This window comes from Oncorhynchus nerka, linkage group LG24 (assembly GCF_034236695.1).
Source record: "Oncorhynchus nerka isolate Pitt River linkage group LG24, Oner_Uvic_2.0, whole genome shotgun sequence".
Lineage (NCBI taxonomy): Eukaryota > Metazoa > Chordata > Actinopteri > Salmoniformes > Salmonidae > Oncorhynchus > Oncorhynchus nerka.
The window spans coordinates 59,754,145-59,779,946 of NC_088419.1; the positions used below are offsets into that span (position 1 = coordinate 59,754,145).

Genomic DNA, 25,802 nt, shown 5'->3' on the forward strand with positions numbered 1-25,802 from the left:
ACTTACATATACCACACCTCGGGTCTTACTTATATATACCACACCTCGGGTCTTACTTATATATACCACACCTCGGGTCTTACTTACATATACCACACCTCGGGTCTTACTTATATATACCACACCTCGGGTCTTACTTATATATACCACACCTCGGGTCTTACTTACATATACCACACCTCGGGTCTTACTTATATATACCACACCTCAGGTTTTACTTACATATACCACACCTCTAGTCTTACTTACATATACCACACCTCGGGTCTTACTTATATATACCACACCTCGGGTCTTACTTACATATACCACACCTCGGGTCTTACTTACATATACCACACCTCGGGTTTTACTTATATATACACCACACCTCGGGTCTTACTTATATATACCACACCTCGGGTCTTACTTATATATACCACACCTCGGGTCTTACTTATATATACCACACCTCGGGTCTTACTTATATATACCACACCTCTAGTCTTACTTACATATACCACACCTCGGGTCTTACTTATATATACCACACCTCGGGTCTTACTCATATATACCACACCTCGGGTCTTACTTATATATACCACACCTCGGGTTTTACTTACATATACCACACCTCGGGTCTTACTTACATATACCACACCTCGGGTCTTACTTATATATACCACACCTCGGGTCTTACTTATATATACCACACCTCGGGTCTTACTTATATATACCACACCTCGGGTCTTACTTACATATACCACACCTCGGGTCTTACTTACATATACCACACCTCGGGTCTTACTTGCATATACCACACCTCGGGTTTTACTTACATATACCACACCTCGGGTCTTACTTACATATACCACACCTCGGGTCTTACTTACATATACCACACCTCGGGTCTTACTTACATATACCACACCTCGGGTCTTACTTACATATACCACACCTCGGGTCTTACTTACATATACCACACCTCGGGTCTTACTTACATATACCACACCTCGGGTCTTACTTACATATACCACACCTCGGGTCTTACTTACATATACCACACCTCAGGTTTTACTTATATATACCACACCTCGGGTCTTACTTATATATACCACACCTCGGGTTTTACTTATATATACCACACCTCGGGTTTTACTTACATATACCACACCTCGGGTTTTACTTACATATACCACACCTCGGGTCTTACTTGCATATACCACACCTCGGGTTTTACTTACATATACCACACCTCTAGTCTTACTTACATATACCACACCTCGGGTCTTACATATACCACACCTCGGGTTTTACTTACATATACCACACCTCGGGTCTTACTTACATATACCACACCTCGGGTCTTACTTACATATACCACACCTCGGGTCTTACTTACATATACCACACCTCGGGTCTTACTTACATATACCACACCTTGGTTCTTACTGCGTATAGCTTCCCAAAAGCTACAATCATGGGGGAGTGCCAAGATGGAGGCGCGGCGGCTTCAAAACAGCACCCAGTAGTCATCTAGTGTATATATAAATAATTGGTTAAAAAAAAAAATACTGAATTAATTTATATGTTTGCCAAAAACACCGGAATAGGTTCAAACCACACATTTATTTATAATTTAGTAAATTATTATTACTGTCTTACAGTACAAGTATATGATACTTTGGGAGATTAATCACTTTTTATTCTCTTAATGGATACATTATTCTCAAATGAGCGGTCATATTTTATGATGTCCTTACAAAAGTTTGAAAAGCGTCAGGCTGTGTGAAGTGTCAATTAATAAAATAAATACACACTGATGATCAGATGTGCACAGAAAAAAGACTCGAACAACGAGGAAAAATCAAATTACATTTATTATTGATGCAGTTTCTTTTTTGATAAGCAAATTATTCATTTTTCTTTCAGTCTAAAGAAACTTTACAATATAAAGAAACATACAAAGGACATATTTATTACCTACACAAGACACCTAACTCCCTAAGACAAGATCTGAACTATCCTACTATGAAATACAAAGCAAACCCAAGGGACAGACTGCTTCATATAGAATACTGCCATGTCATCAGAAAGGACAATGAACGGTACAGGATAATATTTATATCCCCTCCCCTTGACCCCTGTCCCACACAACCATCCCATCACCCGCAAATCTTCCTAATGTTACAGTATTATACATCACAATAGAAGTACAGAGATGGCCAACAATTGTTATACACAGAGGACTGAGAGAGGATCAGTGAGAATCAATATATACAACGCTATTTCATCAGGAGTGAATAGCAAGGACACAGTTTTTCCGCATAAGCATTACTTTTGATCTATTCTTTAATTTAAAATGACATTAAGTATGTTTTCCTTTTTAAAGTTCTTAAATTGATAAAAATCCTTCATATTAAAAACTGTAATAATAGGTGGTCACATGTTTTAATGAGACGATGGCCTTTTGAGTAGGCAATAACCATTCTTAGAAACCATTTGAGATGATTTCTATTGGTAATAGAAGACAAGGACAGAGTGAGGACGCTCCAATTGCAAGAATAAACAGCATCATTGACATCATACATCCCCTTCACCGCCCTCTCGGTCCTTACAAGATAATAAAACGACTCCTCAAACCCAGCTAAATGGATGACAGTTTATTTTCACATATGTATCCCGACCAGAAATAAGTGTTTAGGGTGCAGTTACTGTATGTTCACATGTTCAAGTAAATTTACATGCATATTTCATTTTTACCACAATTTTGTTTTGGCCAATCAAAATGTCCAGCACATCGTCTCTTTATTATGAAAACATGGACAGGTCATTTATAATTTACTTTCAGCTGTATACATTGGTAGTGACTGACATATCAAAACATGTCAATGATATCAAAATGCATTATACAGTATTTACAAAAAAGGAAATTAAAGGAAAGGAGGGCTCAAGAGTGTGAGGATGGGGCTGTAGGGGGCGGGTGGGGGACAGAGGGCTGTGTGCCAGTCAGTCTGCTAGAGGAACACTGGAGTTAGTCGTTCCTCAAAACAACTTACCCAGAAGATGTCCCTGTTCAGCTCTGAATCCAAGCTACTCCATAACGTATCTGCCAACACTATAGCAAGGTCACTGGCAAAAGACCAATCACAGACAGAGGCCAGAATGATATTAAATAAGAACAGAAATATGTAGCTTGTTGAAAAATGACTTTTTTGAAATAAACGGTATCTGCCGCTTAGCACAACACACAAGAAAATCACATGAAAGTTTGAGGAACAGCCTTGGGTCAATTCACTCCTTAGGTGTAGATATTCTATGGCCTTTTTTGCACACAATTTCTTGAATAGACTTCATAGAAATTAAAACAAAAACAAAAAACTAGAATAAAAGACATCGTTTGACTCACAATTCAGTCCAACCAGGTGGAATTCTCTCATTTCTCAAAGTACATATTCAAGTGTGAGTAGGTGCACTAAAAGCTACTCGGTTCTATAGAGCACTCCTTTCTTGTAGCGGGAGAGTGAATTAAGCCACACTGTGCAGTCACTCCAGTCATTTCACACTCCCATCACCAGTGGTGCTACAGCCACCCCATACCCAGGATCTAGCAGCCCATGGACAAGCCCAGACCCAGAGGGAACAGGTGGATGGGAGCTCTGTGGAGTTGGCCCCTCTCTAAACTATGGTTGCATGTGAGAGGGGTCAGACACCGGATCATAAGGATCTGTGAGGTCAACTCTAACTGGAAGGAAGCAGATGGAGGTTTGTACACCAACAACGGCATGAAAACCGATAGCAAGTGGCCTGTATGACAATCAGTAAATAAAGATTGAGCCTGGAGATTGTATGCAGGGTAACAGTCAAAGCAATGCAGGAGGAGAAGGATCCACTTTCAGGATTCACAGACAAGTTGTATATCAAAACAACAAATAAACAACCACAATACAAGCTAAATATGTTGTATTTACAGGCAAGAGCAAATCCATAGAAGAACATAGAGGGTCTGTAAAACCCTTTCCGTCTTTACTGAATTGGAAGGACACAGGTCGCAAGACAGAATAATACATGTTCAAAGCCGCCTGAACTGAAAGTAGAATTAGCAATTGTCCAAATTACATTTGATCAGTCCATCTTTGCACAGTAATGCAACAAGCCTGAACAAACAGTTATATACACTGACTCAACATTTTGGGAGGGGTACGTGTGACCAGACATGTAGAAGACTGACAGACTAGAGTACCAAAGGATAAAGAAGTTTCTGATATCGCCTCCATTTTCACATTGACGTTTTGGGGAACTCCAGTGATAACATGGATGGGAGTGTCAGGAAGGATCATTCCTAGATGAGTGATGTCAAGCAGGTGAACAGCTATTCTTGTACTCCTATCGCACTCTGCTTGACTGTTTACATTTTGGTGCCATGGTTTTCTGGTAGTAAAGACATCGGCTACAAGTTCTGCGAAGAACAGAGAGGTATGCGTAGGGCGTTGAGACAAAAAAAAAACTAACAAGAAACATCAAATACCTAAAATCATGTAAACAGAAGTGTCATTGTGCATTTTTTGAGTGTGTGCTTATTCTGTTGTCGATGTTGTTGAGATACAATGTGCCCTTAACAGGAAATGATAACTACATCATAATAACAATATCAATTATGAAAATGATATCATTATTATTAATAAAATACAAACATATAAACTGTTCTTGCCCTTAATGCATCAGCAGTTAAGCTTTTCATTTCAAAACAAGGACACATTAACTGAATGAAGGTGAGCCTCAAACCTCACAACTGCTGCATGCAAAAACAACATTTGAACAAACAAATAATAACATGATAAAGTAGAGTGGAGCCACCAGCCTTGATGCTGAGAGAACTGTTGCTGAGGAGGGTTCCTGCAGAGTCCCCCACTCTCACTGTCCTGGGCCTGTGAGGAAACCAGGCGGAGAGGGAGAGTCACTGAGCTGGCTCTTCCTGTGCCTCTGAGACTGTTTCCTGCTCAGAAGCCCCACTTTGCACACACTGGGATGGGTGATCTTGATGGGAGTCCTGCGCTCCAGTGACATCCCGGGGGGCTGCAAAACACAGCACGCCATCCGGGGGAGGGACGGGACGGGACGGGACGGGACGGGGGGGCAATGCAAGATGCAGCGGGGTGGGAGGGTAAGGGGGAGAGATAAAAAAAAGAAACAAAATAAAATAGAATAAAAGATAAAATAAAAAATAAATCACACACTCATCGTCATGTTGGGTGAATACTGCAAAGAGAGAAGAAGGGAAGGGGGGAAATAGATGAGCCAATGCTAGATTACTGTTCATATGATGCTAATTCAACATGCAATAAGCAACTTCACTCAATGTAATTACGATTTAGTCAACGTGAAAATGTGTTAACAAGCATAACAAGCAGACTGCTTTATGAGACAGCCAGGTAATTAGGAATGTTCTACTTTGACATTATAAAACAAATCTCATTTCGACAACGTGAAGTAAAGACCGAAGGGAAAGTGTTTAGGATATAGGAATAAGTCAGCAGTGAGATGAGAATTTGTTCACAGAAGCACGCTGCCTGATGGTTGCAGGTTAGGGAAGAGAACCACTGTGGAGAACTCACACTTTCACTTTGGAATGGGTTTAAAAAGTTGCCTGCCATCTCCCCATCATCCCGCGGAGTTCCTGGAGGGTTGTTCATGCCTGCCATGTTGTTGGGAGAATTCTACACAAACAAAGAAAGAAACAAATCAAGATCTACCAGACAGGTCTTTCCACTCTCATCAGCCATTTCTCGTGACTGGATGTCATCATAAGGTGCCATTATTGAATTTCTGGCAGCTTTGGGTCCAAACCAAATCATCAGTATTATAAGTTCTTTGGATAACCTTCACCTGATGGGTGTGTGTTGAAATGAATGTAAGTCTATCTAATATGGAGTCTTTTATAGAGGCTTACCTTTGGCAACCCATCCATGTCACCAGAGCCTGAAAACAACGAGAGAGAGATTGACATTAGAGAAAAGCTCATCACTGTAAAGCTATAATCAACATCTCTGGCTGGGGATCACATTCAACACTTAACACAGCTAATGTGCTTTAATTAAGCTATTCGTTTCAAATACAGATGAGACCCAACTTCATTGGCTTCATCGATCATGTCTCACCTGTCTACATAATCAATGTGCCCGCGTGCTGCCCACATAATCTGCTTCCACTTCAATCAATACTACTATGGAGGGAGCATTCCCTCTACCATCCACAAGAGGGCATTGTCACAATAGGAAAGTGGTACTTCTCACAGAACTCGGCTACCGATTTTCAACAACTTAAACTAGATGACCACATCAAACTTCTACGGTAGTTCTAAATTACTGCCTAATATTGACACGCAATTTTCAGAAATGTAAATTGTCCTGTTCATCACAATGGTTAAACAAATTCCAGACAAAAGTTGTACATGCTGACAGAGAATAATATTCTAAATGATTGATCAGCTGATCGCTGCTGTTAAAACTCACCTAGTGATCCATTCATATGGTGGGGCTCCATGCTTCCCATTCCACCCATTGGGCCATCAGGGCCCGGCCCCATCGGGAACTGTAAAAAAGTTACAACTTACTGAACGTTGTCATTATCATATTAAATTGTATAATGATCACCTCTACCGATTTGAAAACAGGAAACCCGTGAAAAACAAAGAGCCCGCTTACATTAGGTCTGTTACCACCAGGGCCAATAGGATTCATCATTGTGTAGATGTTTTCACTGGAATTTGTGGAGTCTGGTGAGATGGAAACAGTTAGTCCAGGCTACAGTAACTGAGCACAACTACACAGTGCTGTCCTGTATTTCCTTCAGCCACATGCATGGACAGCTTTGAGATTAAACTTACAAAACCACCAAATGTGACAATGCTCCATACAGACACATGCAGGTTATAATTCATCAAGCCACATGGATTGGAAAAGCCTAATGTCGCACAATTGTCATATCTCATGTTTCCATGAACTTGGGGTTAAATCCTGATGACTACAGAGCCAGTGGGAAGTAAACAGGATCAGCACATCATGTTGCTCTCCTTGTGTCTCCATCCTGAATAGAATATGATGATAGAGGTGACCTTGAGCTGACATTGCAGTGTGGTGAGAGTAGGAGATCCATGTATATTACAAACTAAGTGATAGATAAGAGAGAACGGGTGAAAGAGAGAGGGGAAAAAGAGGGAGCAAGAGAAGGGGAGAAAAAGAAAGAGAGTGTGGGGTTTGATGCCTGTTTGTGGCCCTGGGTGTAGGTTGTGCAGCAGGTTGTGCAGCAGGTTGTGCAGTCGTGACCGAGGGTGTGGTGGAGTGCGGGGGGGGGCCTTGGCGACTGCAGTGGAAAACTGTGTTCCAGCTCTACGTGTAAGGAGCACTGTGCACAGGTTGCCCAGGCAACGCATCACAATAGAAGTATGTATATAAATAATGAATAGTGGACACAAAAAGAAACCGCTCCACACCCGAACAAAAACTGCACATCCACAGGATGTTAGACCAGAGCAGTTTGTTCTGTCTGTGCTGTCCTCAACAGGAACATCAGACTGATCACAGTCAGATGATCACAGCTCAATACCCTGCTAATTTACACAGGTCCAGTATAGACGACACATAAATAGCTACGCTTGTTTAACATACAAATCACTCAATATGTCAGTGTGGCTGTGCCCACAAAGTAAATGAGCACTGGGAGTTGAATTAGAGTGGGATGAGTGAGGAGGCACATGGAGACAAGTAAGTAGGACGAACCTCCTGGGCTAGGCATGATGGGAGTTCCTGGTGGGCCTCCGCCCCCTGGAGGACCCTGGGAGAAAGACGAGAGATTTAGAGGAATGATATTCCCAAAACATCTGGACATATAAAGTAGCAGTCAGATGTCAGCTATGGCCAACAATACTAGTCATTGTTTAGGCTTGAGACTTACCACATAGTTTCCAGGAGATGAGGAGGAATAGGCTATCTATGGAGAGAACAGAAAGGGGACACAATCAGTAAACTTGTGACTTTCACAACAAAGAAATGGCTCTAAAACCAATAAGGCATTAGAGTGATTGAGAAGGTGAGTGAGCAGGACTTACTGAGTTTGCGTTGGGATTGGGCCAACCTCGACCTCCAGGACCCCTGACACAGACAGAGGGGAGAAGAGGCTGTGTGAGAGAGGCTCACTGCAGAACAGAGAGCTTGTATTCCCTCAGATTGTTACTTGTCAAATATTCTTACATCCCATCAGTGCTATTAATAGAAATTGTATTAGCAATTCAGATATTTGGACAAAATAAAACATCATAGTAAGTAAACGGAGGTGATGAAATGCCTTTGGAGAATGACTGTACTCACATGTTCATCCCTGGCATTCCTGGCCCCATGGAGTTGGGAGGAGGCCTCATTCCACCACCATAGTTCTACACAGAGAGAGGAACACACCTTTCATACTACCGAGGACAATACATTCCAGGGATCACACACTCATTTGTTCTGTTTGAGCCAGGCGATTTTAATGACTCGATCCTGATTAGTAATGTATGTGTATAACGATAACAGGGGCGGACTTGTGTGTGTCTAAGTTGTGATGTGATGGCTGCACAGTGGGGGCTTGGCAGGATGGCAGCGTGGGGCAGGACACAGAGCAGCTCCACTCAGAGGTAGAGTTTTGTTCAGCAGACGATTACACTTGTCGAGCAGATGCCGCACCAGCTGCTGAATTGTTGACTGCCAAAGTCACACAGTAAGGGAGGCGGGGAGAAGGGCAGCAGGGCACAGAGGGCCACGATGCTCAAACTGACTGACTTGGTGATTGGAAACTAGACAGCGGAATTAAAAACTCAACGAGGAGAGAGTGGTACTTGAGAAGTATTATGTCAGGCTTGCTTTGAGACCGATAGAAAAAGGTTGAGACTAAATTTATGGGATAAAGTAGAGATGAATAAAACCTTGTGTGTTCAGTGTGTTGTGCTGTAAAGGGACATGGGGTTCATGGACAGAGGTGTGGAGCAGCAGACTTTAGGGGAGAGGGATGGTGCCTGGCTGTACCTGTGGGCCCATGCCGCCCATCCCTCTGGGGGGGTTCATCCGCATCGGGCCGCCCATGTTTGGATGTCCTGGAGGAGGAGGAACGATTGAGAGAACGTTGTCAGCATGGGACAATTTCAGACCAAATACATTCTACAAGCACATATCCTTAAGTTATACCCTGTGGTCTGGTGGGATCCAGACTGTTTGGAAGGAGTGGTTGTGACCCTGGGACTCCCACAGGTGGCTGAAGGAAGAAGGGAGAGAGAGAGAGAGAGAAACATTAGCACAGAGCATTCAACTCCCTAAAAATGTACACATCAGAGATAGATACATTACCTGATTTGGCATGCGAAGTGAGGGACGAGGTCCACCTGGGTACCGTGGGGACATGAAAGGCTGTGGGGAGGAGGATAGATGTTAACGTTAGTCCTATCCATCATGCGTGTTACTTGCAGCTGTCAGCAGGGGGAGCAATTGTGCTGGAGAAAAAGCTCCAAGTTTGAAGGTGCTTTGTTGTCATTCTACACAAGGCAAAGGTTGTGTCAGGGTTCTGAAGACCAGTCCTCGGATACTGAAAACAAATAGAACATACAGAGACAGAGAGACAGATATATAGCTGAGGGTGAACATGGTTGTGGGTGACGCAGCATGTTGAATGAGGGAACAGTAGCGGATGAGGGTACAGATGGGTGGTGGATGTGGCTGGGAGGGTGTGCAGGAGGGTAGTGAAGAATACACACACCTACATCTGTTTTTCCATATGCATCCACACACTGTACTGACCATCGTACCAGAGAGAGCTACAAGAAACATTTCTACAGTGTGTTGCAACCACAGAAAATAGCTCAACGTATCTAACGAAACAATAACATTCGGAAAATAATTTAATCCATCAAGGGACAACAAACTTAAATATAATATAATCATCAAGCTGCAACTAACCAGTGTGATTGACAGTCAATCATTACAAACACATTATCACGCTATAAGAAACGCGTACAGGCAGGCGAAACATGACACCATGACAACAAAGAAACAGGCTTTCAGAGCCAATTAAACGCAAGCTACTAGTTGGGCGAGGGGAAACGAGGCCAGCTGGAGGACAGCTTATATAATGACCAGGCCCTGAAGGGAAAGACTGCTGTTTCCCCTCCACCCCCTCTCAGGTCCCTCCCTGTCTCTCCCCCCCAATCTCAATCTCTCTCCCTCTGCCTTTGTCTTAGCCAAGTTGTGGTGAGTTTGTGTACGAGCGCTCCACAGTGTCAGGCACTGCTGCAATATTAATGGGATATTGATGGGAGATGGGATAGTGAGTGCTGGGCTTAGGAAGAGGAGAGAGTTGGCCTGCTCCTCCCCTCCTCTCCTTCCTACAGCTGGGCCAACACAGCTGAATTATTTATCCTATCTACAGCATTATGGCCACTGTCTGTCTGTCCACAACTATGTAGCAGGGCAGTTTGTATAGACATAGGTTGTGGGGGTGGGAGTCAGGTTAGGAGTGGGGGTAGGTGGAGAGGGGGTGTGGGTGAGTGAGTGAATGAGTGAGTGAGACGAAGAGAGAGAGACAGATAAGGAGTGCGTGGGTGTAGAAGAGAAAGAGAGGGAGGAAGAGAACAGAGGCCTCTCTGTGTGAGTGGATAGGCAGAGGGAGATAGTGATTGAGTGAGAAAGTGGAAGAGGGACTGCCTGCCTGTGTGAAAAAACACTCTTTTCACACCACAAGTTACTTTTTCATAGCAGGTTAGGAGAAATTATGCAGCAGGTAGGGAGAATGTGGCAGGTTAGGAGAATTAGGTTAGGAAAGGGGTTCGGGTTAGCGAAAATGCTCTTCTAACCTGCTAAGAAAATCCCTTCCAGGCGTATCTGCATCGACGTGGTGCGAAAAAAAAGGTTTGTCCCTGCCTGTGCAGCAAAAGGCGAGGGAGAGGGGGCAGAGTGTGTGTGAGAGACCAGGGTGTGTGTGAGTGTGTCTTACCTGGCCGTGAGGTCCCATCATGGGGTTGTTGGGGTTGTGTGGGGGTGGCTGTGCGTGGGGTGACGGCTGGGAGCCAGGAGGTCCCTTTAAGAGAGAAGAGAGAGGGAGATGAGGGATACAGTGATGCTTGGAGGACCATGGACAGAACCTGGCTGTAGCTGCTCTGTCTACCTCACAATAACAGCAGCAGCAGTACAATACACCACTATGGCGAACTGTTCATAATGTCTATACCGTAGACCACTACCACAACACAGATGAATCTATGGATCTCCAATATAGTTATTTAAATGGATCATACATATTTGTGTTGAATAATATGTCCAATGAAATATAATTAACACAAGGAATCTCTTAAACTTCATTTCTAACCAACAGAACATCTCTCTCAGTGTAAAAAAAAAAAGATGGCTGAGAGATGAAAAAAGAGCTGATCATATTCAGGAACTATGTAAACATATGACATATGGAACAACTGACAACTAACCTCAGATAACCTGCTAAGCAACCACGTTCAAAACAGGACCGGTTCCAACTTTTAACAAGCCATATGTAAACCCAGAGTCATACAGGGTACAGAGAGGAGACCACACACGTCCACAGTGTTATCAACCAGTCTGTGAACCTCCATGAGACCTGAAGCACTCAACCATGACACACACACACACACACACCCTTGAAGCCTTCAGTAATGTTGCAGACTGGTAATCCTGCCCTTTCAAAATCAGCAATACCAGACACACACCTGTATGAGTACCAAGCCCATACGTCCCCATTTCCCCTGAACATCTTTCCACGGCAGCACGTTTGCAGGTCTTTGCACCTGGCCAGGAGACAATTCTACTATTCAACGTCATCTCACTAGGAAGAGCCGACCTGTCTGATGAAACCTCGGTAGATCTCTCTTCAGTTCCAACAGACCAAGCAGCAGCAGCTGCACAGATACCAGCAGCATCTTCTCATTCTCACCCACCATGAGAAGCTCTGGCACCAGGGAGATGGTGGTGAGCTGACAAGAGGAGAGCAGTGAAAACCCACTGCTTGAGCACAATAAACAAAGGAATAAAAACCTAGACTCCGATGCATTCAACTAGTATTTTATAAAAGATTCATTACAGAAACGCTTCAGCCCGAGAAGTCAAGCAGCAAGTCAAACCTGGGTGGTTGAGAGGTGTACAGGGTAAATAGGGTAGGCAGTCAGCCATTGTCCTCCTCAGCCACCTCACGTGCAGGTTCTCCATGTGAGAGCCATGTTGATAAAGGCACATAGCTGTGGATCTATGAGGAGCTCTTGAGATGAAGTGTTTGCAGCGGGGTGTATTGAATCCACATAAATTGTTGCCCAATAGAGCGTTTCACATGAAGTCCTCACAAGTATGTGTTTTGTATATAAAACCCACTTACCATAGTGGCCTTGTGCTTTCATTCCCAATTCTTATCAATATTGAGTGGAGACCAATATTACATTTTTAAATGGTAACAAATGTGACTGCATCTGTAGAGAGTGGTAGCTCTGACATACTGCAAGTGTTCTAGAAATGACTGAGGTGGGTCCTGAGATCGTTCTGGGTTGTGGCTAACACCAGCTGCGCTATCTGGCCTCAGCACGTTGGCATGGAGGGCTAGTGCTGCCGTCCTTCCGTCAGACCCCAGAGTTATTACTGTTGGGGAGTCTGTCGTAGCAGTGTGTCTAACAAGCCACCCCTGCAGAGCCAGGCAACACTAGCCCAGCTGCTGTAACCTGCAGCCCCTGCTCCTCCTCTCTCGATCTGGACCTCTATAATACCTTATAACGGAGCTCCACTCGCTACTCTGGACTCCCTCAGTCTCCATGCTATCAGGACTGAATTTGGAAGCATATGGCATTCATGAGGTTTGCGGTCCCTTCGATGTGTGCCTGCAGAGACAGAAAGGGACGAGACCAATCCGCGCCTGACAAACAACGTGGCTGGACTGCGTGTGGGTGTCTGTGTTTGTAAGAGTCTGTGTGTAAGAGAGAGAGAGGGGGGGTAAATGAAGCAATTAATTATATCATTTTCAACCCAGCTAAGGAGATAACAGCTTGGCAGCGTACCACAAACCCATCAACAACCCCCCCCCCCGACGGACTCCCAGACTCCCCCTCCTCAGATCTGCATTAGGAAGAACACAACACCTCTGCTGCTGCTATCCCTGAAGGGGTAGTAACACTGAACACAGAACGGATGGCTATACTGAGCCAGTCATGTGTATGTATGTACCGTATCTACAGTACCGCCCACCACCACACGAGGGCAGTGTGGAACTACTGAGAGAGGCAGGCAGAGCACAAAGCCAAACTGAAACACAACAAACAAAGCCTGGATGAACAACAGCACAATACACACTCATTGTCATTCCTTTCTTACATTCCAGCGGACAGAGGCAGCTCTACAGGCTCATGGCAACATGTCAGCTCGGTGGGGAGAGACTGCCCCGAGTGCCCCCCCCCCGGGAGACTGGAGAACAGTGCGCTGACAGTCGTTTAGCATGTTTCTGTGAGTCACTGCCGTGTATCTATGATTCCTGCCTCAGCGGTCAGGAATGTCAGTCGATATGCTACTTCCAGACTAGGCTACCGACAGACCGTTGATAAAGTGAACAACAGAGTGGTTGGGGGTGGTAGATAGATAGATAGATAGGTAGATAGATAGAGAGAGATAGAGAGAGAGAGAGAGAGAGAGAAGGGTTGGCCCAGGAATGCCAACATTCCTTCTCCAGTGGTCCCATTCACTCATCACTTCTTCTTCCATGAAGTATTTTCAAACTTTTACCTCTAGGATCCAGTGTAACCTACCATAGAGACCAAGCCATCTCCAAACACAATGGGTCGTCCAACTCGACAGAGTTCAGCACCTGATTCTCAACAAGGGAGTAGCTACTATACCTAAGCTAGACAAGTCTACCTATCGGTACCTCGACTCAGACACATTCAACTGACCTCAAACTCAGTCTTGATTTAGAGTTTACACCCAGGCTACAGAATTACGACACATTCAACTGACCTCAAACTCAGACTTGATTTAGAGTTTACACCCAGGCTACAGAATTACGACACATTCAACTGACCTCAAACTCAGTCTTGATTTAGAGTTTACACCCAGGCTACAGAATTACGACACATTCAACTGACCTCAAACTCAGTCTTGATTTAGAGTTTACACCCAGGCTACAGAATTACGACACATTCAACTGACCTCAAACTCAGTCTTGATTTAGAGTTTACACCCAGGCTACAGAATTACGACACATTCAACTGACCTCAAACTCAGTCTTGATTTAGAGTTTACACCCAGGCTACAGAATTACGACACATTCAACTGACCTCAAACTCAGTCTTGATTTAGAGTTTACACCCAGGCTACAGAATTACGACACATTCAACTGACCTCAAACTCAGTCTTGATTTAGAGTTTACACCCAGGCTACAGAATTACGACACATTCAACTGACCTCAAACTCAGTCTTGATTTAGAGTTTACACCCAGGCTACAGAATTACGACACATTCAACTGACCTCAAACTCAGTCTTGATTTAGAGTTTACACCCAGGCTACAGAATTACGACACATTCAACTGACCTCAAACTCAGTCTTGATTTAGAGTTTACACCTCAGGCTACAGAATTACGACACATTCAACTGACCTCAAACTCAGTCTTGATTTAGAGTTTACACCCAGGCTACAGAATTACGACACATTCAACTGACCTCAAACTCAGTCTTGATTTAGAGTTTACACCCAGGCTACAGAATTACGACACATTCAACTGACCTCAAACTCAGTCTTGATTTAGAGTTTACACCCAGGCTACAGAATTACGACATGTTCAATTGTGCTCCAACTTCAATGACAGTTAGCGACTATGGAGAGACATTCCTGTAACAGAACATATAGATTAGAAACCATCCCAGTTCCATTTATCACCACCGTTTACTCCTCTTCAGTGTTTGTAATACCAATGGATTGACATTGTTTTCTTCTATCCCCACTGGGCCAACATGCTGTTAGTGTGAGCCGGCAGGTTCTCCTCGTCCTCTCCTAGTGTGAGTTGGGCCTGCCCTTCCCAGAGGGGCTGCTGCAGTGGAGTTTTGGCGTGAGGATTATTAAGCGGGCTGACCCCTGCTATACCAGGGAGAATCGCAGATCCGGGCCAGACGCCAACATGCAGGCTTTGTGGTCCTCCTTCCACACTTCTCTCTCTCCTCTCCTGCAGGAGCCTGATCTGAGTCTTGGCCTGTAAGGTACAGATTAGGGGAGTCTTGAAGCTGCGGGGGCCCCCTCTACCCCCCCCCTCTACCCCCCCCGCCCAGCCTTCGCTCTCTGGGCTGCTGCTACCACGGCAGTTAATTACCCCTCTCTTCTGCATCTGGGACGGATGCTAGAAAACACACTGCCTGCTACTACTGTACACACACAGCCATGCACAATCATACTGTATGCAGTACTGTACACACACACACACAGCCATGCACAATCATACTGTATGCAGTACTGTACACACACACACACACACAGCCATGCACAATCATACTGTATGCAGTACTGTACACACACACACACACAGCCATGCACAATCATACTGTATGCTGTACTGTACACACACACACACAGCCATGCACAATCATACTGTATGCAGTACTGTACACACACACACAGCCATGCACAATCATACTGTATGCAGTACTGTACACACACACACACACAGCCATGCACAATCATACTGTATGCAGTACTGTACACACACACACACACACAGCCATGCACAATCATACTGTATGCTGTACTGTACACCCACACACACATAATCATACTGTATGCTGTACTGTACACCCACACACACACAATCATACTGTATGCTGTACTGTACACCCATAATCATACTGTATGCTGTACTGTACACCCACATACACAATCATACTGTATGCTGTACTGTACACCCACATACACAATCATACTGTATGCTGTACTGTACTGTACACACACACACAATCATACTATATGCTGTACTGTACACCCATAATCATACTGTATGCTGTACTGTACACCCACATACACAATCATACTGTATGCTGTACTGTACACCCTAGCAAGCACCTTCTGAAACGCTCTGATTTATGCACTACTTTTGAATACTTTTTCATGTACTTCCTTCCCAAACAGAAAGAGACAGACAGGTCAGGAGACATGAGGAGAGAGAAAGAGAGAAGCAGGATGTGGAAGATTGAGGAATGGTGAAAAAAATAGAGGAAGGTAGTTGAATCCTGCAAAAAGGAGAGGTTAGCAGAGGAAAGAGGGGGCAGACAGGAGTTTGTGTGTGTGTGTGAGAGAGAGAGAGAGAGAGAGAGAGAGAGAGAGAGAGAGAGAGAGAGAGAGAGAGAGAGAGAGAGAGAGAGAAAGAGAAAGAGAAAGAGAGAAAGAGAAAGAGAAAGAGAGAAAGAGAGAAAAAGAGAGAGAGAAAGAGAGAGAAAGAGAGAGAAAGAGAGAGAAAGAGAGAGAAAGAGAGAGCGAGAGCAAGAAAGCAAAAGAGAGAGGTAAGCAGGCACATGAAGGAGGGAGGAAGGTCATTAGTAGAAAGAAGACAGCACTTGTCCCATAACAGTGAAGTGTTTATCATTTTTCACTGGGAGCTTTCAGAACACACCACAACTCCTCTACAGAAGTCTAAGCTTGGATAATAAATATAGTAGTACAAACAGAAGTAACACATGATTAGCAAGATCTTACTGTGCATAGGCAACAACAACATTAGACTACATGACTGGGAGGGGCAGTCTGTCAGAGAGCTGTGTGTGTGTGTGTGTGTGTGTGTGTGTGTGTGTGTGTGTGTGTGTGTGTGTGTGTCTCTCTCTCTCTACAGTACACCAGTGTAAAACGATGCCAAGGGAATAACTGGTGTCATCGTTGCTCCATACTATACTACTACACACTGATCCACAGCATTGTTCCGGCCTCAGTGTCCACTTGCTGGGGGAATTTGATAGCACACATATGAAGCTCTGGAGGGAGCAGCGTGTGTGTGTGTGTGTGTGTGTTGCAGGCTCTCGTTTCACACTCCTTCCCTCCTCTCTCTCTTGCCTGACTGGCCGCTGAGCAGGGAGGGAATTACTGCAGTGGAGAACACTGGAGCAAGACTTCCTCTCCCCCTCCTCATATCTCTCTCCATCCCAGCCTCCTCTCCCCCTCCTCTTATCTCTCTCCATCCCAGCCTCCTCTCTCCCTGTCTCTCTCTCCATCCCAGCCTCCTCTCTCTCCGTCTCTCTCTCCATCCCAGCCTCCTCTCCCCCTCCTCTTATCTCTCTCCATCCCAGCCTCCTCTCCCCCTCCTCTTATCTCTCTCCATCCCAGCCTCCTCTCCCCCTCCTCTTATCTCTCTCCATCCCAGCCTCCTCTCTCCCTGTCTCTCTCTCCATCCCAGCCTCCTCTCTCCCTGTCTCTCTCTCCATCCCAGCCTCCTCTCTCTCCCTGTCTCTCTCTCCATCCCAGCCTCCTCTCTCTCCCTGTCTCTCTCTCCATCCCAGCCTCCTCTCCCCCTCCTCTTATCTCTCTCCATCCCAGCCTCCTCTCTCCCTGTCTCTCTCTCCATCCCAACCTCCTCTCTCTCCCTGTCTCTCTCTCCATCCCAGCCTCCTCTCCCCCTCCTCTTATCTCTCTCCATCCCAGCCTCCTCTCTCCCTGTCTCTCTCTCCATCCCAGCCTCCTCTCTCTCCCTGTCTCTCTCTCTCCATCCCAGCCTCCTCTCCCCCTCCTCTTATCTCTCTCCATCCCAGCCTCCTCTCTCCCTGTCTCTCTCTCCATCCCAGCCTCCTCTCTCTCCGTCTCTCTCTCCATCCCAGCCTCCTCTCCCCCTCCTCTTATCTCTCTCCATCCCAGCCTCCTCTCCCCTCCTCTTATCTCTCTCCATCCCAGCCTCCTCTCCCCCTCCTCTTATCTCTCTCCATCCCAGCCTCCTCTCTCCCTGTCTCTCTCTCCATCCCAGCCTCCTCTCTCTCCCTGTCTCTCTCTCCATCCCAGCCTCCTCTCTCTCCCTGTCTCTCTCTCCATCCCAGCCTCCTCTCCCCCTCCTCTTATCTCTCTCCATCCCAGCCTCCTCTCTCCCTGTCTCTCTCTCCATCCCAGCCTCCTCTCCCCCTCCTCTTATCTCTCTCCATCCCAGCCTCCTCTCTCCCTGTCTCTCTCTCCATCCCAACCTCCTCTCTCTCCCTGTCTCTCTCTCCATCCCAGCCTCCTCTCCCCCTCCTCTTATCTCTCTCCATCCCAGCCTCCTCTCTCCCTGTCTCTCTCTCCATCCCAGCCTCCTCTCTCTCCCTGTCTCTCTCTCTCCATCCCAGCCTCCTCTCCCCTCCTCTTATCTCTCTCCATCCCAGCCTCCTCTCTCCCTGTCTCTCTCTCCATCCCAGCCTCCTCTCTCCCTGTCTCTCTCTCCATCCCAGCCTCCTCTCTCTCCCTGTCTCTCTCTCTCCATCCCAGCCTCCTCTCCCCCTCCTCTTATCTCTCTCCATCCCAGCCTCCTCTCTCCGTCTCTCTCTCCATCCCAGCCTCCTCTCTCCCTGTCTCTCTCTCCATCCCAGCCTCCTCCCTCCCCGTCTGTCTCTCTCTCCCCCTCCCTGTCTGTCTCTCTCTCCCTCCCTGGCTGTCTCTTTCTGTCCCTCTCCCCCTCCCTGTCTGTCTCTCTCTCTCTCTCTGCCCCACCTTCTCTCTCTGTCCCTCTCTCCCTGTCCCTCCCTCCCTCCCTCTCTCCCTCCCTCCATCTCAGCCTCCTCTCTCCCTGTCTCTCTCTCTGCCCCCCTTCTCTCGCTGTCCCTCCCTCCCTCCCTCCCTCTACCCCCCCCTTCTCTCTCTCCCTCCCTCCCTCCCTGTCTGTCTGTCTGTCTCTCTCGATGCCCACCCTTCTCTCTCTGTCCCTCCCTCCCTGCCTGTCTCTCTCTCTACCCCCTTCTCTCTCTGTCCCTCCCTCCCTCCCTGTCTGTCTCTCTCTCTCTCTGCCCCCTTCTCTCTCTGTCCCTCCCTCCCTCCCTGTCTGTCTCTCTCTCTGCCCCCCTTCTCTCTCTGTCCCTCCCTCCCTCCCTGTCTGTCTCTCTCTCTCTGCCCCCTTCTCTCTCTGTCCCTCCCTCTCTGCCCCCTTCTCCCTCCCTCCCTCCCTCCCCCTCCCTCTGCCCCCCTTCTCTCTCTCTGTCCCTCCCTCCCTCCCTGTCTGTCTCTCTCTCTCTGCCCCCCTTCTCTCTCTGTCCCTCCCTCTCTGCCCCCCTTCTCTCTGTCCCTCCCTCTCTGCCCCCTTCTCCCTCCCTCCCTCCCTGTCTCTCTCTCTCTCTGCCCCCCTTCTCTCTCTGTCCCTCTCTCCCTCCAATGCACGCAGCAGACTATTTATGGAAAGCAATGTCACTCACGCAACACCATCAGATAGCAGCTCCCTGCTCTGATCACTCCACATACATCATTAACATTGCCTACGACCCCAGCACACACACCCCTCCCTATAGAACCCCCCACACCGAGAACCCCCCCCACACCGAAATGCTTCATGACATTTACAAGTGTTATTTTCAGGATATTTTTTAGCTAGGGTGTGTGTGTGTGTGTGTCCGCGTGCGTATGCACAGTCAGATAGGGTTTGTGCCCCCATCATCAGGTGATCTCCCTAGCCTCCCAGACAGTCATCAGAGAGCAGTGATGACAGGAGGGATTAGAGGAGCAACACAACCCAGAGACACATCTCCCTCCCATCCCAACCTCTCTGGCCACACAGACTGATGGAGGGAGTGGACACAAGGACATATGGGAGAGAGAGAGAGAGAGCAAGAGTGAGAGCGAGACAGAGAGCGAGAGACAGAGAGAGAGAGCGAGACAGAGAGAGAGAGAGAGAGAGAGAGAGAAAGAGTGAGAGCGAGAGAGACAGAGCGAGAGCGAGAGAGAGACAGAGACAGAGACAGAGCGAGACAGCGAGAGATAGAGAGAGCGAGACAGAGAGAGAGAGAGAGGAGAGAGAGAGAGAGAGAGAGAGAGAGAAAGAGAGAGAGAAAGAGAGAGAAAGAGAGAGAAAGAGAGCGAGACAGAGCGAGAGCGAGACAGAGCGAGAGCGAGACAGAGCGAGAGCGAGACAGAGCGAGAGCGAGACAGAGCAAGACAGAGCGAGAGCAAGACAGAGCGAGAGCAAGACAGAGCGAGAGCAAGACAGAGCGAGAGCGAGACAGAGCGAGAGCGAGACAGAGCGAGAGCGAGACAGAGCGAGACAGAGCGAGAGCGAGACAGAGCGAGAGCGAGACAGAGCGAGACAGAGCGAGAGCGAGACAGAGCGAGAGCGACAGAGCGAGAGCGACAGAGCGAGAGCGAGCGAGAGCGAGACAGAGCGAGACAGAGCGAGAGCGAGACAGAGCGAGAGCGAGACAGAGCGAGAGCGAGACAGAGCGAGACAGAGCGAGACAGAGCGAGACAGAGCGAGACAGAGCGAGAGCGAGACAGAGCGAGACAGAGAGAGACAGAGAGAGACAGAGAGAGACAGAGAGAGACAGAGAGAGCAAGCGAGACAGAGCGAGAGCGAGACAGAGCGAGAGCGAGACAGAGCGAGACAGAGCGAGAGAGAGAGCGAGAGCGAGAGCGAGAGTGAGAGCGAGAGACAGAGAGCGAGAGCGAGAGAGAGAAAGAGTGAGAGCGAGAGCGAGAGAGAGACAGAGACAGAGACAGAGCGAGAGCGAGACAGAGCGAGAGCGAGACAGAGAGACAGAGAGAGACAGAGAGGAGAGAGAGAGAGAGAGAGAGAGAAAGAGAGAGAGAAAGAGAGAGAGAAAGAGAGAGAGAAAGAGAGAGAAAGAGAGAGAAAGAGAGCGAGACAGAGCGAGAGCGAGCGAGAGCGAGACAGAGCGAGACAGAGCGAGAGCGAGACAGAGCGAGACAGAGCGAGAGCGAGACAGAGCGAGACAGCGAGAGCGAGACAGAGCGAGACAGCGAGAGCGAGACAGAGCGAGACAGCGAGAGCGAGACAGAGCGAGACAGCGAGAGCGAGACAGAGCGAGACAGCGAGAGCGAGACAGAGCGAGAGTGAGACAGAGCGAGAGCGAGACAGAGCGAGAGCGACAGAGCGAGAGCGACAGAGCGAGACAGAGCGAGACAGAGCGAGACAGAGCGAGAGCGAGACAGAGCGAGAGCGAGACAGAGCGAGAGCGAGACAGAGCGAGACAGAGCGAGACAGAGCGAGAGTGAGACAGAGCGAGACAGAGCGAGACAGAGCGAGAGCGAGACAGAGCGAGACAGAGCGAGACAGAGCGAGAGCGAGAGCGAGACAGAGAGAGAGCGAGACAGAGAGAGACAGAGCGAGCAAGCGAGACAGAGCGAGAGCGAGACAGAGCGAGAGCGAGACAGAGCGAGAGCGAGAGAGAGAGAGAGCGAGAGAGAGCAAGAGTGAGAGCGAGAGAGAGACAGAGACAGAGACAGAGCGAGACAGAGCGAGAGCGAGACAGAGCGAGACAGAGCGAGAGCGAGACAGAGCGAGAGCGAGACAGAGCGAGAGCGAGACAGAGCGAGAGCGAGACAGAGCGAGACAGAGCGAGAGAGAGAGAGAGAGAGACAGAGAGAGACAGAGCGAGCAAGCGAGACAGAGCGAGAGCGAGACAGAGCGAGACAGAGCGAGAGCGAGACAGAGCGAGAGCGAGACAGAGCGAGACAGAGCGAGAGCGAGACAGAGCGAGAGCGAGACAGAGCGAGACAGAGCGAGAGTGAGACAGAGCGAGACAGAGCGAGACAGAGCGAGACAGAGAGAGACAGAGCGAGCAAGCGAGACAGAGCGAGACAGAGCGAGAGCGAGACAGAGCGAGAGCGAGACAGAGAGACAGAGAGAGACAGAGAGGAGAGAGAGAGAGAGAGAGAGAGAGAGAGAGAGAGAGAGAGAGAAAGAGAGAGAAAGAGAGAGAAAGAGAGAGAAAGAGAGCGAGACAGAGCGAGAGCGAGACAGAGCGAGAGCAAGACAGAGCGAGAGCAAGACAGAGCGAGAGCAAGACAGAGCGAGAGCAAGACAGAGCGAGAGCAAGACAGAGCGAGAGCGAGACAGAGCGAGACAGAGCGAGACAGAGCGAGACAGAGCGAGACAGCGAGAGAAGGGAGAGAGAGAAGAGAGAGAGAGAAGGGGGACAGAGAGAGAGACAGACAGACAGGGAGGGACAGAGAGAGAAGGGGGCAGAGAGAGAGACAGACAGGGGGAGGGAGGGACAGAGAGAGAAGGGGGCAGAGAGAGCGAGAGACAGACAGGGAGGGAGGGACAGAGAGAGAAGGGGGGGTAGAGAGAGAGACAGGCAGGGAGGGAGGGAGGGACAGAGAGAGAGACAGAAAGACAGACAGGAAGGGAGGGAGGGAGAGAGACAGCCAGACAGACAGAGACCGAGAGACAGAGAGAGCGAGACTGACAGACAGACAGCGAGAGAGAGCGACAGACAGAGAGAGAGCGATAGACAGAGCGAGCGAGACAGCCAGACAGAGCGAGCGAGCGAGACAGCCAGACAGAGAGCGAGACAGACACGGAGAGAGCGAGACAGACACGGAGAGAGCGAGACAGACACGGAGAGAGCGAGACAGACACGGAGAGAGCGAGACAGATAGAGCGAGCGAGACAGACAGACAGAGAGCGAGCGAGACAGACAGAGAGCGAGCGAGCCAGACAGACAGAGAGCGAGAGAGAGCGAGAGACAGACAGCGAGAGAGAGAGAGCGAGAGACAGAGAGAGCCAGACAGAGAGCGAGCGAGAGACAGAGAGCGAGAGACAGAGAGTGAGAGACAGAGAGCGAGAGACAGAGAGAGAGCGAGACAGACAGACAGCGAGAGAGAGAGAGCGAGAGACAGACAGCGAGAGAGAGAGAGCGAGAGACAGAGAGAGCCAGACAGAGAGCGAGCGAGAGACAGAGAGCGAGAGACAGAGAGTGAGAGAGAGACAGACAGACAGAGAGCGAGAGACAGAGAGAGCGAGACAGACAGAGAGAGCCAGACAGACAGACAGAGAGACAGAGAGCGAGCCAGGCAGACAGAGAGCGAGCCAGACAGACAGAGAGCGAGCCAGACAGACAGAGAGCGAGAGACAGAGCGAGAGCGAGAGACAGAGCGAGAGCGACAGACAGAGAGAGAGCCAGACACGGAGAGAGCGAGACAGACACGGAGAGAGCGAGACAGACACGGAGAGAGCGAGACAGACACGGAGAGAGCGAGACAGACACTGAGAGAGCGAGACAGACACGGAGAGAGCGAGACAGACAGCGACAGATAGAGAGAGCGAGACAGACAGCGACAGAGAGAGAGAGCGAGACAGACAGACAGAGAGCGAGAGACAGAGAGCGAGAGACAGAGAGCGAGAGACAGAGAGCAAGAGACAGAGAGAGAGCGACAGAGAAAGACAGACAGACAGACAGAGAGCGAGAGACAGACAGACAGAGAGCGAGACAGACACGGAGAGAGCGAGACAGAGAGAGAGCGACAGAGAGAGAGAGAGAGAGAGACAGACAGACAGAGAGCGAGACAGACACGGAGAGAGCGAGACAGACACGGAGAGAGCGAGACAGATAGAGCGAACGAGACAGACAGACAGCGAGCGAGATAGACAGAGAGCGAGACAGACAGACAGAGAGAGCGAGACAGACAGACAGACAGAGAGAGCGAGACAGACAGAGAGAGCGAGACAGACAGAGACAGACAGAGCGAGACAGACAGAGAGAGCGAGACAGACAGAGAGAGCGAGACAGACAGACAGACAGACAGACAGACAGACAGACAGAGAGCGAGCCAGACAGACAGAGAGCGAGCCAGACAGACAGAGAGCGAGCCAGACAGACAGACAGAGAGCGAGAGACAGAGCGAGAGACCGAGAGACAGCGAGAGAGCGAGACAGACAGACAGCGAGAGAGAGAGAGCGACAGACAGAGAGAGAGCGAGAGACAGAGAGAGCCAGACAGAGAGCGAGCGAGAGACAGAGAGCGAGAGACAGAGAGTGAGAGACAGAGAGCGAGAGACAGAGAGAGAGCGACAGAGAGAGAGAGACAGACAGACAGAGAGCGAGAGACAGAGAGAGCGAGAGACAGAGAGAGCGAGACAGACAGAGAGAGCCAGACAGACAGACAGAGAGACAGAGAGCGAGCCAGACAGAGAGCGAGCCAGACAGACAGAGAGCGAGCCAGGCAGACAGAGAGCGAGCCAGACAGACAGAGAGCGAGCCAGGCAGACAGAGAGCGAGAGACAGAGCGAGAGCGACAGACAGAGAGAGAGCCAGACACGGAGAGAGCGAGACAGACACGGAGAGAGCGAGACAGACACGGAGAGAGCGAGAGACAGAGAGCGAGAGACAGAGAGCGAGAGACAGAGAGCAAGAGACAGAGAGCAAGAGACAGAGAGCAAGAGACAGAGAGCAAGAGACAGAGAGCAAGAGACAGAGAGAGAGCGACAGAGAGAGAGAGAGAGACAGACAGAGAGAGAGCGAGCCAGACAGACAGAGAGCGAGCCAGACAGACAGAGAGCGAGAGACAGAGAGAGAGCGAGACAGATAGTCAGAGCGAGCGAGCGAGACAGACAGAGAGAGCGAGACAGACACGGAGAGAGCGAGACAGACAGCGACAGAGAGAGAGAGCGAGACAGACAGCGACAGAGAGAGAGAGCGAGACAGACAGACAGAGAGCGAGAGACAGAGAGCGAGAGACAGAGCGAGAGACAGAGAGCGAGAGACAGAGAGCGAGAGACAGAGAGAGAGCGACAGAGAGAGAGCGACAGAGAGAGAGAGAGACAGACAGACAGAGAGCGAGAGACAGAGAGAGAGAGAGAGAGAGACAGACAGACAGAGAGCGAGAGACAGACAGAGAGCGAGACAGACACGGAGAGAGCGAGACAGACACGGAGAGAGGGAGACAGAGAGAGAGCGAGAGACAGAGAGAGAGAGAGACAGAGAGAGAGCGAGAGACAGAGAGAGAGCGAGAGACAGAGAGAGAGCGAGAGACAGAGAGAGAGCGAGAGAGAGTCAGAGCGAGCGAGAGAGTCAGAGCGAGCGAGACAGAGTCAGAGCGAGCGAGACAGAGTCAGAGCGAGCGAGACAGAGTCAGAGCGAGCGAGACAGACACGGAGAGAGCGAGACAGACACGGAGAGAGCGAGACAGACAGACAGACAGACAGACAGACAGACAGACAGACAGACAGAGCGAGCCAAACAGACAGAGAGCGAGAGACAGAGCGAGAGCGACAGAGAGAGAGAGAGAGACAGAGAGAGAGCGAGAGAGAGACAGAGAGAGCGAGAGAGAGACAGAGAGAGCGAGAGACAGAGAGAGCGAGAGACAGAGAGAGAGCGAGAGACAGAGAGAGAGAGACAGAGAGAGAGCGAGAGAGAGACAGAGAGAGAGCGAGAGAGAGACAGAGAGAGAGCGAGAGAGAGACAGAGAGAGAGCGAGAGACAGAGAGAGAGCGAGAGAGAGTCAGAGCGAGCGAGAGAGTCAGAGCGAGCGAGAGAGTCAGAGCGAGCGAGAGAGTCAGAGCGAGCGAGACAGAGTCAGAGCGAGACAGACACGGAGAGAGCGAGACAGACACGGAGAGAGCGAGACAGACACGGAGAGAGCGAGACAGACACGGAGAGAGCGAGAAAGACACGGAGAGAGCGAGAAAGACACGGAGAGAGCCAGACAGACAGACAGACAGAGAGCGAGCCAGGCAGACAGAGAGCGAGCCAGACAGACAGAGAGCGAGCCAGACAGACAGAGAGCGAGCCAGACAGACAGAGAGCGAGCCAGACAGACAGAGAGCGAGAGACAGAGAGAGAGCGAGACAGATAGTCAGAGCGA

At 48.9% G+C, this 25,802-nt stretch overlaps 1 protein-coding gene across 3 annotated transcripts in view; it reads right to left on the reverse strand.

Annotated features, from left to right (window-relative positions):
• Positions 1-1,841: 1,841 nt before the first annotated feature.
• LOC115108321 (single-stranded DNA-binding protein 3) overlaps positions 1,842-25,802 on the reverse strand; it is a 106,260-nt gene continuing 82,299 nt past the window's right edge. For 2 of the 3 annotated variants that reach the window (XM_029632510.2, XM_029632513.2), the window contains 13 exons: positions 10,996-11,079; positions 9,357-9,416; positions 9,198-9,264; positions 9,039-9,106; positions 8,346-8,410; positions 8,087-8,129; positions 7,933-7,968; positions 7,758-7,812; positions 6,684-6,754; positions 6,492-6,570; positions 5,930-5,958; positions 5,595-5,696; positions 1,842-5,055 (listed from right to left, as the gene is read on the reverse strand). In XM_029632510.2, coding sequence (XP_029488370.1) covers positions 4,894-5,055; positions 5,595-5,696; positions 5,930-5,958; positions 6,492-6,570; positions 6,684-6,754; positions 7,758-7,812; positions 7,933-7,968; positions 8,087-8,129; positions 8,346-8,410; positions 9,039-9,106; positions 9,198-9,264; positions 9,357-9,416; positions 10,996-11,079 — 921 coding nt within the window. In that variant the 3' untranslated portion in view covers positions 1,842-4,893. Of the gene's footprint in view, positions 5,056-5,110; positions 5,239-5,594; positions 5,697-5,929; positions 5,959-6,491; positions 6,571-6,683; positions 6,755-7,757; positions 7,813-7,932; positions 7,969-8,086; positions 8,130-8,345; positions 8,411-9,038; positions 9,107-9,197; positions 9,265-9,356; positions 9,417-10,995; positions 11,080-25,802 lie in introns of those variants that run through there. The other variant, XM_029632512.2, reaches the window with a different exon arrangement.